The 16121-nt window shown below is 36.6% G+C and overlaps 1 protein-coding gene across 3 annotated transcripts; it reads left to right on the top strand.

Moving 5' to 3' along the window:
- Positions 1-2212: 2212 nt before the first annotated feature.
- lrrc56 (leucine rich repeat containing 56) lies at positions 2213-11418 on the top strand. 3 transcript variants are annotated; one of them, XM_083545692.1, is made up of 13 exons: positions 2213-2351; positions 2814-2964; positions 3067-3154; positions 3638-3698; positions 4638-4734; positions 5743-5940; positions 8492-8681; positions 8808-9005; positions 9287-9354; positions 9482-9627; positions 9729-9985; positions 10075-10384; positions 10564-11418. In XM_083545692.1, the coding sequence occupies exons 2-13, from the start codon at positions 2824-2826 to the stop codon at positions 10712-10714; spliced, it is 1905 nt and encodes a 634-aa protein (XP_083401818.1). In that variant the 5' UTR covers positions 2213-2351; positions 2814-2823; the 3' UTR covers positions 10715-11418. The 3 variants fall into 3 exon arrangements, with proteins under 3 accessions (XP_083401818.1, XP_083401819.1, XP_083401820.1); XM_083545693.1 differs by lacking the exon at positions 2213-2351 and having other exon boundaries at positions 2796-2964; XM_083545694.1 differs by lacking the exons at positions 2213-2351; positions 2814-2964; positions 3067-3154; positions 3638-3698 and adding an exon at positions 3873-3959.
- The last annotated feature ends 4703 nt before the right edge of the window (positions 11419-16121 follow it).

Here is a 16121-nt window from a genome sequence, read left to right as displayed (position 1 = left end):
TTAAGTAGTTAGTGAAATCTCCCAGCACATTTCTAAAATCCTTTTCTGGAATTTATTGGTTTAGGACTTTCCCCCATAATAATAATATTAATAATAATAATAACAATAACAATAAAGATAATACTTATTAATAATAATAATCATCATCATCTTTATCTTAATGAATTGATTAATTGCAAGTAAAAACAAATGTGGTTGTTCTGATGTGCACATGATAACCTCAACAATAACAAAAACATTAACAATATAACTACTACTACTAATACTAATACTAATAATAATAATAATAATAATAATAATAATAATATAATAAGAACAGAATCTTTAGAACAAATCCAATCCCATAAATATATCCCATTAAATCCCATTATCATTATATTGTATAACTGTATAAACACAGCAACTGAATTAACCACGTAACCTTTTGATATGCTGGTTTAAGTAGAATTTATTTCCTAATGAAAATATCAGCATGGTTTTAAATATTTTTTTGAATATTTTTTTTTCAAATAACATAACAAAAACAATAAAATAACATGTGCATTCATAAACTGAGATTAAAATAAAATCACATTCAGTTGAAATCTCTCCACATTCAGCAGTAGGCGTAAGTAATGTTCTACATTTACTCAGTCTAATATTCCCCTGCTTATCAACATTTTTTAGAAGAACACAATCTTATGTCCATATAATATATCCACATATTGTTTCACCATACTCCGATAATCCTGCATCCATTATATGCCTTCACTTTTTTTCTCTCTTCACAAAGTGTTGTTCATAATGACCTAATTCAGCTGAACCAGGAAACGGAAAACTTTATTATTCATGGGACTGTTTTAGGGTTTTTTTGTTTTTTTTTAACACAAACCAAAACTCACATCATTTTTCAACACCAACAATATTTCAAGCTCAGGTTCCTGTTTGAAGCTGACCATGTTATGCACACAAATTAACACATTTGTCATGTTATATAAATTCTATATAAGACAAAGTTGCAGAAAATCTTATTCCCTGGTGCAATTTGGTCAGAACTGAAACTTTAAACAGCAAGATTATTTATATTTATATACCCTGTAGCATTTTTATCATCAAGTATCAAAGCATTATTCAAATAAATAATTTACATTAGCCTTATAATAATTTACTAATTAATTAATAATAGTAATTTACATAAACATTATTCAAATTATAAAAAAAAAAAAATCTATCTAGGAAATCAAGAAAATCTAGGTAATCAGACTCAGTATTTACAAAAAGCACATAAATAATAAATAATTATTGACATGAATAACTATATGCTATTCTCCACCAAATGTTTGTGGACACCTGAACGTCACACTCAGGCTTTTCATGACATTTTAGAGGATTTGTGTCCATTCATCCATAAAGGCATTGCTGATGTCATTAGTGATGCCTGGAGTGCAGTCAGCCATCCGGTTCATCCCAGTGTTAAATGGGGTTGAGGTCAGGGCTCTGCAGGTCACTTGAGTTCATCTACACCGACATGCACAAATCAGGTCTACATGGAGCTTGTTTGTGTACAGCTATAGGTTTTTGTGCTCTACCACGTTTGGGCCTTTTATCTCAAATGAAAGGAAATGGCAATGTACCAGATTATAGATACATTTGATACAGCTGTGTGCAGTTTTTGAAAGAGCGACATATTGGTGTGAGGGTCAGACCATACTTTTGGGCATGTAGTGTTTGTATAAATAACATAATCACAAGAATTTCAGGGTAAATAATTATGATTTTTGTTTTTTTTTAAATACACATAGAGCTATAGTAGGCCTAAATAGAAGCTGGATGTGACAAAATGATTATAACATTAGCATGATATTTGAAAACACAAGCAATTTCGTAACATTTTATTATTACATATGTGAACAATTTAATACGTAAAACCCCCAAATAGATTTTTTAACAAGATTTCGTTTATCTCAATTTATTTCAATCAATTATAATTACAAATCCAGTCATCTACATTGTTCTGTAAAATAAACAAGCCTGCTGACAATATTCACGACACACTTAATGATACACTGTAAAGACTTTTTAGATGCAATTAATCGCAAAACCAATATCATATTCTCACAAATGCAGCTATTCATCTATTTTAAAACCTTTAGTTAAAGAAATATTTGGCTTCATGCCTAATACAATAGACTACATTTCCCAGCAGCACCAGCCCTCAGTCACACCGTATCCAGGAAGACATGTTCCCGTTGTCAAGCAAACTTTCTGCAGTGACTCCAGAAGCGTTACTCTACTACATAGCGCGCACAACAGTGGGAGATTAGCTGAAATTTCGGACTGACATAAATATGTAATTGACTGATGCTCGTAAGGTAATATATTGTTTTAGCAAATATGTCTGAAATCTGCACGTGTAAACAGAAACGGTATGTATGTTTTTAACAGATTGGGAGTTAAGGTAAGTGAGGAGGCTAAGGAGAGATATTAAACTATTTACACATAGAGTTATACCAGTGTCATAAATAATGAATAAAATTGTGTCTATATGTATAATAAACTTTAATTTAGGGGGTCATTAAAAATACACTAATTAAAGTAAAGGGGCATCATTTATGCCTGAATGGATGCAAGAAACATCTAACAGCTATGGTGAAATGATGCCATTCAATTGTGTTTTTATAAAAAAATATATATATATATATAAATATATTTATTTATTTTATTTATATTTATTTTTAAGACTGATGTTGAGATCGATAATGATTTAATGATTTTTCTTACTAAATAAATGTGTTGTGTAAACCTACTTGTGAAATCATGGATACTTTTTACAGGTCGTAAGAAATGATGAATCCAGTAAGGGGTCCAGGCACTGCTCATTCTTTTGTGACAGAGTTTGAGGGTTCTGGGCAAATCAACCCGAATCCTGCGAATGCTGAGGACTCAGATCTGCTTTTTGATATTTACCTCTCTCCTGAAAAGCTGGTAAGTCCAAAAAAAAACGTAAAATTCTGTGAATGCCACAAGTTACACTTAATTTAATTGTGAAGCGTGAATTCAAAGATGTGTTTATTATCGGCTGTATAGAGAAATTTGTCTGGTTATGAAGATCTACAGCAGGTCACAAGCTTGGAAATGTGTGTTGACACCCGTCAAACTATTTTGGGCAACCTTGGTGAGTTTCATTGTACAGTCATCTGTTTTTAAATAGCAAATATTAATATGGGCTAAAGGGATAGATAATAGCTGCAAGTTTTTGGGAAATGGGAGGAAACTAAGAAAAAACCCATTAGACATAAAGACATAAAGAAAGAACAGGCAGAATGACATAATCAGGAACTCATGTTTGGAATAGGGACCTTGGAGCTATGAGGGGCAGCACCAAGGTTTCAGCCAAATAAACTTTCTGGATCTCTACTACGATCTGAATTATGGTTCAGTAGCAGAAGCATTTGCATGATGCAACCTCTTAGTTTTCTATTTTGGATTATCTTACTCACTTGATTCCATTAAACTTTGGAAATCCAGGATCGCTCAGTGCAGCCAGACAAGACAGATGTTTTTTACGGTTGGATATGTTCTGTACTAATGACCAACAGTTTGAAGAGAAGCTTGGGTGTGGTGTGCATCACCACTCTATTCTGTTGTCATGTTGCAGGTGTTCACTTGCCCAATCTTGTGCAGCTGAAAATGAACAACAGTTTGATTTTATCTGTGCGGTAAGATTTTCCTCTTTCACTTTTACAATCGAGTTCCCAACAAACTAGGCTAAACTTATATACATGCTGTCAACAATAATTAAAAAATATTTTGGAAAAAAATGAAGGCAATATTGTAATCTGACATAGAAATTATGAATATCTGGAAATTCTTGCTATACCTCGCATGGGTTGTGTGTATGAGAAGAATCTTAGTGGGATCCAGGAACTGGTAATGTGTGCAATGAATCATTGAAGAATGATGCCTGTGACCTGGCACAGGTGCAAGGCCTTTGCTTTCCCATAGGGACTGACTTATGATGGGTTGTGCTGCTTTGTTACAGAGGACAGTAAATCCTATTTCCTGAAAGTGGTGTTGCTGCATAGTTAAGAGATTGACCCTGAGTCTCAATGGACAGTTTTGTAAATTTGACCCATCTGGAGATGAATCAGTTGAAACTTGTGCAAATTGAGAAAGCATGCTTGTGCTTGTGCTTGTGCTTGAAAATGTGTAATGTGTATAGTTATGTGTTGGAGAGAGAAATGGAGGTAGGTGAAGTCAGGATTGGAAATAAACCCTCACATTGTAATTGTAATATATTTAATAGGTTAATTAAAAATGAAATGATTTAACAGCAAGGTTGCAATACATCTCTTTTGGTCTAATTTAAGTTTGACTCTTAAAATAAAGGTGATGTAGACTACTGTGTAGTTATTACAGACAAAGCCACATGTGAGGACTGAGAGAAGGAAAAAAGTAGGCCACAATAGTGGACATGAACAATAAACAGTTTAGAGCTGAGGGGACTTGAAAGACCTGATAACATTTCCTTCACTGGAATTTTTAGGCAAAGGGAAGGGTTGAGATGTCCAGAACATGGCTTCAGGGAAGAAAACAAGTGTAGATTACAAGAAAAGAAAAGGGGAAGTGGTTGTTCATTGTTTGCAGTGTTTTCTTAGGGATCTTGGAATCACTCTGTCTCACCTACAAGTGCTGTCCCTAGTTCGATGTGGCCTAACCGACTTAGAAGGACTCCCCTCACTTTCCTTACTTAAGGTAATCACTATATTCATACAGCATGTGCTATTAAAAAACAGCCCTTGCTTTGTTTTTGTTTTAGGTGTTGAGAGATATAGTGAGTGAATTAAATGGGCATTTAGGAAAACTCTTCAAAACACTCAAAACACATGCAGCCCCTCTTTTAAGTATTTCCTCCAAAGCCCCAACCGCAAAACACAACCATGTGTACTGCCTACACTGATCAGGCATAACATTATGACATTATAACATTTTGACCAGTGTCTAAATAACACCGATTATCTCTTCTTCATGGCACCTGTTAGTGAGTGGTATATTCGGCAGCAAGTAAACATTTTTTTTCTCAAAGTTGTGTTACAAGCAGGAAAAATGTGCAAGTGTAAGGATTTGATAAGGGCCAAAGTGTGATGGTGGTCAGTATCCATCAAAAGTGGTCCAAGGACGAAACAGTGGTGAACCGGGCATGATGCAGGTGTGGAGTGAAGGCTGGCCCATGTGGTCCGATTAAATAGATGAGCTACTGTAGCTCAAACTGCTAAAGAAGCTAATGCTGTTAATGCTTAACGGGTCAGGACTGTTTTGGCAGCAAAAGGGGACCAACTTCAATAATAATTAGGCAGGTGGTCATAATGTTATGCCTGATCATTGTCGGCTACAGTAGTATGGGTAGGTAAGCATTCATATCTTTCCAGTAGGGTACTACATACAAATATGTAAGGTTATATAGATGGAAGAGCTTTCTGAACTGACAGGGAAAATGAATGCTATGAGTACAGACTTCTCTTTGTCCTAAATAGTTGGATATCTGTGGTGCACATTATGTTTTCCTTTTGTTTAAAGAGGTTTCTTTATTTTATTATACTGAGAAATTTATAAAAAACATAAAAATGTTCTGTGTAGAAGCTTACAACAGAAGGATTTTCGTTCAGGAAAGGTTTCAATTAAAACTATCTACCATTGAATTAAGAACATGAAGATTTGTGCACTTGTTATTTTTGCCCATCCTGCTTTGCTTTCTTCTCTCAGGAGCTGTATGTGGCCTATAATAATGTGTCAGATCTAAGCCAGGTATGCATGCTGGAACAGCTAGAACTGGTGGACCTTGAAGGGAACAATGTGGATAATCTGGTTCAAGTGCAATACCTGGGTCTGTGTGGGAAGTTAAAAACCCTGACACTGGAGGGGAACCCTGTGTGTACCTGCCCCCGTCCAGGAGCTTTACAGGTACAGCAATAGCAAATTCACTATTAGTGGCAGTTTCTCAACTTGCCAACGTCCCAATTTGCAAAATAAACTACAAAGTCCAGAGATCAGATCGAAAATATGAATAATTTTTCTAAAAGTTTAGTTGTTTATTTGAACATGACTTTTCATAGAAATATTATGCAATTAATACCATAGATAGTCCATGTTTAAACAGCGATTTCATGTAATTATCAGGAGTTCCTAAATTCGAGACAACATGTAAAATCATGCATGTTACAGTATGTTACACTAATCCAGGGATTTTTTACATATTCTGGCCACTGATCCCAGTGTAATGGCCAAGTAGTTCTTATAGCAATCAAATAACTGCAAATTACTTTTGATGAGATTATACTGAACCAAATATAAATCTAATGTGTTTAGAAGTGCTAATTTTAACCTTGGGATTTTCTTATTCTATTGTCCAGTCATTTAGTTTCTTATGAGAAATAAATGTTTAAAATGGGAAGAAATAGAGATAAACATTTGAATTCAAATTATTAAAAAAAAAATTAAAAAAGAAAGAAAGAAAGAAAGGGATCCACTCGGAGTGATAGGTGAAGGTGTGGCTGGTGGATCCCTTACACTTTCTTTCTTTCTTTCTTTCTTTCTTTCTTTCTTTCTTTCTTTCTTTCTTTCTTTCTTTCTTTCTTTCATTTTTTTTTTTTTTTTTTAATAATTTGAATTCAAATGTTTTTCTCACCAGCTCATTGTCCGGTGGAACACTGTCGGACTACCCAAGCTACTCAGGTGGTTTATAGTCAGGTGGGACTCTGTGTGTTTTGTTCACTTCAGTCTGATCACAGCTTTCACCAGGTTTAGTTAACCTGGAGTTTCATTGCGGTTTGCCGTTTTCTGCTTTGCCCTGTTATTCTTCATTAAAAAACCTTGTGGATTTCACCTCGGTTTCCGGCATGTTCTTTCGCCTGTCAGAAAGAAAGAGAGAAAGAAATAGCCTAGAAATGGGTTTAATAAAACTTTTAGTATTTTATTGTAAATTGATTTATTGGTTTGATTATTATTTATATAATGACAAAAATATCCAAAAAGATTTATAGTAGTTATAGTCGTTGACTTAATTTAATAACATGCTAACTGCCACTTGAGAGCCTATGGGAATAACATGAGAGCATGTTCGACATTATGTGCCTGTGATCTGATGTAAAATGAGCTAATGCTGAGCTCTAAATGTAATAGAATAATCTATAGTTTAATGAAAGGTTGGTGTTCTACAACATGTCATTTTAAAATCTGTACCGATTTACATTTGGTGAAACTCTTCTGTTTTTAATTAGTTTTTCCTGGACAGCTAGAATTTTTAGCTAATCATCTGCTTTTATTTGTTTTTTTATTAGACTACTGGTAATACATCAATTTAACTGGCCACAAAAGATCCAGAATTGTCATCTTGTTCTATTTTGGTGCAGTTTGATGATTGGACACAGAGCAAGCATGATCTTAAAAGTGCTATCAACCAGTCTTTACTGACATAAACATTGAAGCTAAATCTACATTTAACATCATCAGTGCCCTACTTGTCCATTTTGTTAATTGAGAAATGATTGCTGAGTGGGAACCTTGCTCTGTACTGTCTGTGCTAAGTTGGCACAGTCCTGCTCAGGATGTGAGTGCCACCCTCTCAGAGTATGTTTCTGCACACTGACCTTGAGGGCCAGTGCCATTATGGCTCTGCAGGTCACTAAAATGCAATTAGCCCCTGCAGGGAAATAAAAGCCGCTGCCTGATGTTTGATATGCCAGGCAGTATCCATCAGAACAGTCATGAATGGAAATGGGAACCTGGAAGTTATGGCAGACATGAGGGAAAATCTAAAGGGTCAGGCATATATCAATTTCTTCAAATAGTGACGGGTAATTATATATATTTTTTTTTAACTAATCATTTTGATTTTTCGTGTAATAAAATAATGTAAAAATTCACATTTGAGTGTATTTTATTTGATTTCATGTCTTTCTTTGGTTTCCATTATTCGTTTTTTTGGGGGTTTTTTGACATCCCATTAGAAAAGCTGAAGCTGGGGCAAGCACATGGGCAGGACATAAATGAATATTTATTAGCTCTCCTGGTGAATAAGGGATAACCTCATTCATTTGTATTTATTTTATACCCCCTCAGAAGTGTGCTTGAAAAGACTCACAGCTGTAGCTCTTGTTTATTTCTCTCTCCTCCTTATCGCATTGGTGATAGAAATGTGTCAAACATTTGCGTTGATGGTATGATGATATGAGCAGACACATAGACAGAAAGAGAAAATTATTTTCTGTTTTTACCTCATGCGCTTTATTCCACATCTTTGAGCGTCTCTCAGTCCACCTGAAGTGTCCAGTTCACTTGTTAGAGATGTAGTTATGACAGTCACCTGGAAGGACTTTGGTAATGACAAGACCATTCATGAAACTGACATTCACCTCTCATAATGTCACTGAGTGTGTGGGAAAGTTTTTAAAGCCCTATGAGGGTTTTCCTTTGTGTAATTTAGGCTCTAGAGTTAAGTCTATTTGTTTGACAGGTGTCTGAGTACAGCTATAGGTCTGCTGTAAGGAAACTAATTCCACAGCTTCAGGTTCTGGATGATGTTCCAGCCGAGGAGGAAGAGCCTAACTGCTCCAGTGCCATGATGGAATGGGCTTTGCTTAAAGAATCCATTAAAGACACTCCCTCTTTTGCAGACAGAGCCAATGACTGCCTGGAACTCATGGGTAATTTAATGAGCCAATCAGTAATGTTCAAGCAGTTGTTTATTATGTTTTATGCTCACTTTCAACATTTAATATTCTTCTAAAATCACAGTGATCGTGGCCAATGCATGTGTTTTCTCTGCATAGAATTAAGAGGTGAATCAGGTGTGTGTGACTTGCCACGACCGAGCTCTGCCCAGCGCCCAGGCTCTAGTATGGGATACAACAGTCCTTTCAGCCGCCCAAGCACTGCCAGGCCTTCTTCATCCTCCGTCAGCTCCAGACCAAGCTCAGCTGATTCAGATGCAGATACTCTGGACCATGAGGCCAGTGATTTGACACATGGTGAGTGTGTTTTTGTATAATACTATTAGCCTCATTTCAAAATTTTGAATAATAGTGTAGAGTGTAGAGATGTTTGTCATCATAATTAATCGCTATGCTACTCAGTCCAGGCCATTTTTTATTGTTTGGCTATGAGAATTGTGCTATACAGTAACTCTGAAAATAATTTGAAGACAGTATGATAGATGAGTTTTGGGATCTTAATGTATAAGTGCTGTCGTTTAACTTCAAGAAAAAAATTAAAGCAATGTTTCTATTTACATTTGTATCTGTCTGTGCAGGGGTGGGAAGAGTTCTGTTCTGTGGGAATCCTCTTCAAGCCATTCGAGCACGACGACAGAAAATAAAGGTAAGGCTACCTTTTATACTGGTGTACACAATTCAACCCTAGAGGTATGGGAGTAAAAATGTGATGAAAGAGGCTTATAAAGCAGGCAAAAACATGTTTTATTGTATTTGTTGATTTTCTGCTTTAGCTTCAAGACCCCAGCTCTCATTCCAGACCCTTTACTCAGCTAGGTAGTTATGTCCCTGAGCACACGTACGATGTTGTAGAAACAAGCAGTCAGGACCGCAGCGATGTATTTGCTGAACTCAGAGCCTGGAGGAAAGAACATAACAAGTAATGAAAGTTTCATGTACAGCTTGTGTTTTTTTTTTTGTTTACTCGTGTATTTCTGTACTTGCTATACTTATTGTGCTTGTACATTTATTACTTGATAGATGTCTTGTAGCTATTGAGAGAGACCATCAGCCACAAGTGATGAGAATCATACATAGTGATGGTGACAATGATGATGATATTGATGGCGATGATGATAATAATGAGAATAAAGACAGCAGTAATGAATATGATGAAGGAGCCCATAGTCTCGGCCTAATCAGTGACAAAGAAGACGAAGTGGAAACCCAAGAAGGACAAAAGACCAGCCACAGAGATACTCAGTCTCCTGATTCCTTGTTCCAGTCTCCTTCACCAGGTAGATCATTTTGCTTCTTCTCACACCATAAAAGACTTATCTATGAATACTAGGTATTTTTATACTGGTGTCTGGCATTGTTTTCGTAGAGATGTCTAGATTTTCGCCTTTATTAGACCACACCATGGCTCCGTCTCCACCACCCACAGCTGCAGCGCCCTCTACGGGCAAGAGGATCGCACAGATTCGAGCTCGCAGACTTAAGGTCAATAAAATGGGGGTTGGTATGCAAGCGCTTACCAGGGAAACCATTACTTCAGATGTAACAGGATCAGGAGATATGAATCATAAGGTTCTGTGCTCTGGAGATTTGAAAATGCAACCTGCCCCACCTCAGATACTCAATCAGCCTCATAGACCGGGCTCCAGCTCCATGAACACTCTGCAATGGGAATACTGGTATGTTCTATTTGTTTAAGTTTTTCTCAGCAACAACAGCAAGAAATGTATAAAGTAAAATATAAATTAGTGTTTTTTCAAAGCAAACTTAATGTACACTATAGTTTAGTATTGTAAAGTATGCTTTATGAATTAATACAATTTGTTAATAAATATTAATGTAAAGCTTTGTGTTTTAGTTCAGGAACTAGTCCATCCAACAGTGAGCACAAACCAATCATTTGCTCAGTGATGCATGAGAGGCCAACACACACACGTCCTCATACAGCAAGAGCGGCTATGCAGAGACCTCCTGTCCACCCTGTTAATACGAGTGGCCACTTGGACTGAGGCCTTCAGCTTCTCAGACATTATGGACTGCTTACATCTCTCTGGAGAACATTTTAAATCAAATGCTTGAAAGAAAGAACTGTGGTTAGAGTCTAACTCTCTCCCACTCCATCACCCTTATAGTGGCTTATAGATGGCTTGGCTAAGTTGACTTTATTATCTTGTGTTATCATTTCTCAGGAATTGTGGGGTTTTTTTAAAGAAAAACATTTTGTCCAAAAAAAGAACACATTAAATATTTCCCATTTAAGGCATTGTGCTGTATAATTATCAGTTTGTCCACCTGCCGCACAGCCAGCAGAGACACATTATTAAATCATATTCTATGCACCACTAGGTGGTGCTCTTTCAAAGCCAACACAGCCATTAGGGTTGCACAAACCAGTGCACTCTTAGAGCTACTGCTAATTCCTTAATTCCTGCTAAGATCCTTAATAATCATTTTGTACTTTAGAACTTTATTTCCTCCTTATCAATGGTAGGTGAAGTGCACAAACCATGTAGTGGATTGAAAGATACACAAATTATTACTGCGGTAAAAGTGTCCCTTTAAACTTCCACTTGAAAAGTACAAAAGTATTTGCCTTTAAATGTACCTAAGTATAAGAAGTACTATGATTTATTATGGCTATAATGTCATATATATATATATATATATATATATATATATATATATATATATATATATATATATATATATATATATATATATATACAGTGAGGAAAATAAGTATTTGAACACCCTGCTATTTTGCAAATTCTCCCATTTAGAAATCATGGAGGGGTCTGAAATTGTCATCGTAGGTGCATGTCCACTGTGAGAGACATAATCTAAAAAAAAAAATCCAGAAATCACAATGTATGATTTTTTTAACTATTTATTTGTATGATACAGCTGCAAATAAGTATTTGAACACCTGAGAAAGTCAATGTTAATATTTGGTACAGTAGCCTTTGTTTGCAATTACAGAGGTCAAACGTTTCCTGTAGTTTTTCACCAGGTTTGCACACACTGCAGGAGGGATTTTGGCCCACTCCTCCACACAGATCGTCTTTAGATCAGTCAGGTTTCTGGCCTGTCGCTGAGAAACACAGAGTTTAAGCTCCTTCCAAAGATTCTCTATTGGGTTTAGGTCTGGAGACTGGCTAGGCCACACCAGAACCTTGATATGCTTCTTACAGAGCCACTCCTTGGTTATCCTGGCTGTGTGCTTCGGGTCATTGTCATGTTGGAAGACCCAGCCTCGACCCATCTTCAATGCTCTAACTGAGGGAGGGAGGTTGTTCCCCAAAATCTCGCAATACATGGCCCCGGTCATCCTTAATACAGTGCAGTCGCCCTGTCCCATGTGCAGAAAAACACCCCAAAAGTATGATGCTACCACCCCATGCTTCACAGTAGGGATGGTGTTCTTGGGATGGTACTTATCATTCTTCTTCCTCCAAACACGTTTAGTGGAATTTTGACCCAAAAGTTCTATTTTGGTCTCATCTGACCACATGACTTTCTCCCATGACTCCTCTGGATCATCCAAATGGTCATTGGCAAACTTAAGACGTGCCTGGACATGTGTTGGTTTAAGCAGGGGAACCTTCCGTGCCATGCATGATTTCAAACCATGACGTCTTAGTGTATTACCAACAGTAACCTTGGAAACGGTGGTCCCAGCTCTTTTCAGGTCATTGACCACCTCCTCCCGTTTAGTTCTGGGCTGATTTCTCACCTTCCTTAGGATCATTTAAACCCCACAAGTTGAGATCTTGCATGAAGCCCCAGTCCGAGGGAGATTGACAGTCATGTTTAGCTTCTTCCATTTTCTAATGATTGCTCCAACAGTGGACCTTTTTTTCACCAAGCTGCTTGGCAATTTCCCTGTAGCCCTTTCCAGCCTTGTGGAGGTGTACAATTTTGTCTCTAGTGTCTTTGGACAGCTCTTTGGTCTTGGCCATGTTAGTAGTTGGATTCTTACTGATTGTATGGGGTGGACAGGTGTCTTTATGCAGCTAACGACCTCAAACAGGTGCATCTAATTTAGGATAATAAATGTAGTGGAGGTGGACATTTTGAAGGCGGACTAACAGGTCTTTGAGGGTCAGAATTCTAGCTGATAGACAGGTGTTCAAATACTTATTTGCAGCTGTATCATACAAATAAATAGTTAAAAAATCATATATTGTGATTTCTGGATTTTTTTTTTTTAGATTATGTCTCTCACAGTGGACATGCACCTACGATGACAATTTCAGACCCCTCCATGATTTCTAAGTGGGAGAACTTGCAAAATAGCAGGGTGTTCAAATACTTATTTTCCTCACTGTATATACACACACACACACACACACACACACACACACACACACACACACACACACACTTATATTTACTTTCAATATACAATATGTATAATAATCATCATCATTATCATTCTTTGCCACGGTTTAGACTTATATACGCCTCTATAGAAATGTTATCATAGGTAAAGTCATGCTTATCATGTGCACACTGGGAAATCTAAATGCTTTCTCAGCAACACCACCCAAGTTAGACTCTTGCTTGTTTTAAGAGTCTTATCTTTAATCTTGTGAGATATTGCCTTTCAATGACACGATTACATCAGTGAAAGAGATTTTATATCAGGTGACAGTACAGTACAAGAAGTCAGCAGCATGAGTGTGAATGTTTTGACTAGAACACCAGTACTACCTGTCTCTTTACGTGGCATTTCATTGTGGTGCCAGGTGACCACCTTCAGTGCTGCTGATGGATTTTTGAGCAAGTCTAATCCTGTTTGGTGAGACTGAGTATGTGTGTGTGTGTGTGTGTGTGTGTGTGTGTGTGTGTGTGTGTGTGTGTGTGTGTGTGTGTGTGTGTGTGTGTGTCAAATGCACAACTGTCCTATCGAGGCTCAGAACACAAGGACTGTGTTGTAAATGTGTAGAAAATAACACAGCAACCATGACTACGGTACATAGCATTCAGACAGTTACCTGTCAAACAGATTGATTTGGCACAATGCTTAGGATTGTTATCATTGTCATAACAAATATTGGCACCTATCTCAACACATGCAAAGTTTATTCAACCTTCTAAATTGTCATCTAATAGGCCTATGATCATGCACAGTTTCTATACATGCATACACTTATACACTTTGAAGCCTTTTCTTTATTCACCTACAGTACAACTAGTTCTTTTCTCTGGTGTGGCATAACAGCATGTCAGTATAGTATAGTATGCATAAATGCTTTCATTATATGTTTTTTGTGGTGTTTGATTTCATTTTTATAATACAATATAAAGCTTATTTCACACATTTTACACTTGGGCACTTGAGCTAAATAGCAAAAAGCTGCATGGCTGCTAAAATGGACAGTGAAGTGAAAGAAATAATAATTACAGTAAGTGATGTGTGGAACAAAGAGCAGTGAACATGGTCCACAGAACACCTGTTTGACTCAGGCTTTATTAGATTAATGGTCTATTCATTTCATTCAGTCTGTGAAGTGTAATGGAGGTAAAGTCACTTTAAATGCTGTTATCTATACAACTGTTTACCTTTTAGCAGATTAATTTGTACTGATGCTATTTTTATGTTTAAACTCCATTAATTAACACTTTCTAATAAGTTACCCAGAATGCCATTGAATCACTGATATAAGTGTTGCCTGTGGGATTTAGCTGTTGCTTTATCCCTTCATAAAACAAGTAATGCAGCAGGGCTTTACTCGGTCTGTCCTTATCTGAATTTGACATTTCATGCTAATCATCACCACATCATAATGCTCCCCACTCGACTCATCAACTCATGAATCAGTAACTAAACAAACCAAGCTTCAGGTATAACTATTTGTATAGCTGTGCTACATCTAAAAGTTTGAGTCGATCTATCACCGTCTACACTAATGCATTAGCTTCCGCAATACTATAAAACTATAGCTGGGAAATGGTGAGTGAGCAAAGAAGTTCTGAAGGCCTCAGCATAGGTAATACAGAGATTCACTACTGCAGGTGACGCAATCGAATTTTTATAACCACTTCCATGAATGTAGGAAAAATATGACTGTTTCTCAAACGTATCCATTTCTAAATAAATTAGTTTAGGCATGCCATATTTACGTGAAACAGCAAGCAAACTTCTGCATCATGTCTGTTTGCACACAGTAAGATCATTTTTCATAAAAGCCACCCACAAATTTCTCCAAATGAAATATGCTCAGGCATGACTCTCTTTAGGCACTAGCAGATAACCTGACTGTTATTCCCAATGTTTGAGATTATGTTTGCTCCCAAAGGTAATCATTTTCGTATAAAAGCGCACAACAATGATTTGCCAGTAATGACAATATTCAATTGATTACCAAACGATACGTTGCACATTTTAATGGCTTATAGTTAGGATTAATGTTGTGGAATGCCTGAAAGAAAAGTGAGTTTCTGTTCTCACTTACATTATAGCTATGATACATAGTCATTCCCTTAGCAGCCTCGCTTTCACACACATACACAAACAGCACAGTAATTTTACTGAGAATACGGAAAGGCCTCACATCCATAATGCACGCTGACAGGAATAAGGAAGCAGTTATATAATAGCAAGTTGTGTATTTGCCCTAGAATGTTACTTGCTTCAAAATTTCTGAGGAAGCCACAGATACTAAACAAAAAATGTGGGTGTTTTTCAGGTGTTTGACCTGATTGGCTAGATTTATTAGCAGTTACTTTGTTGGACAAGGTGGGATCATGAGTCATGATAGCTTGTAGTTTATTAGGAGAGGAAAAAGAGATTTCTTCGAAAGGCAATGTTTTTAAGGTTAGTCATTTCTATACTTTCTATCATACTTTTCCTATTTAACATCTAACTATAGCATTTCACTTTAATGTTGTATTAACTAGTCAGAAACATTCTGTTCATTGAGGAAAGCTGGCTTACTGCCATCCATGAGACTAATCTCAAACAAATCTCTTTAATAAAAATACTGAATTCTGGATTTTTGATATTAAAACCAGTGTCTACTGCTAGAGCAACCCCAATTTACAAAAGTCTGGAATCCAGAGCAGCTCCCATTTATGTTGTCAGAGGTCACATATCGATCGATTGATAAATAGATCTTTTTGCATTGCATTGTACAGGTACACAGCAACAAAATGCGGTTTAGCATCTACAAGAAGTGCAACTGGCAAGTGCAGATAAATATGTAAGTGTACGTACAGCATGTGATATATACAGTATCTCACAAAAGTAAGTACCACCCTCACATTTCAGCAATACTTGGATATACTTTAGATTAGTCAATGTGCAGCTTATATAGCAGTGCAGATTTACTGTCCTCTAAAAATAACTCACTATACAGCCATTATTGTCTAAATAATTGGCAACAAAAGTGAGAACACTATAAGTAAACATGT

Source organism: Silurus aristotelis, assembly GCF_946808225.1.
Source record: "Silurus aristotelis genome assembly, chromosome: 7".
NCBI lineage: Eukaryota > Metazoa > Chordata > Actinopteri > Siluriformes > Siluridae > Silurus > Silurus aristotelis.
The sequence above is the reverse complement of the archived record's forward strand: the minus strand, read 5'-3'. Positions and strand labels throughout refer to the sequence as shown.

Excerpts from the sequence above, each read along its gene's own strand:
- lrrc56 (XM_083545692.1), top strand. The coding sequence starts at position 2,824 with ATGATGAATCCAGTAAGGGGTCCAGGCACTGCTCATTCTTTTGTGACA. Across the intron at positions 2,965-3,066 it reads ACCTCTCTCCTGAAAAGCTG|AGAAATTTGTCTGGTTATGA; the intron begins GTAAGTCCAAAA and ends TCGGCTGTATAG. Across the intron at positions 9,006-9,286 it reads GGCCAGTGATTTGACACATG|GGGTGGGAAGAGTTCTGTTC; the intron begins GTGAGTGTGTTT and ends CTGTCTGTGCAG.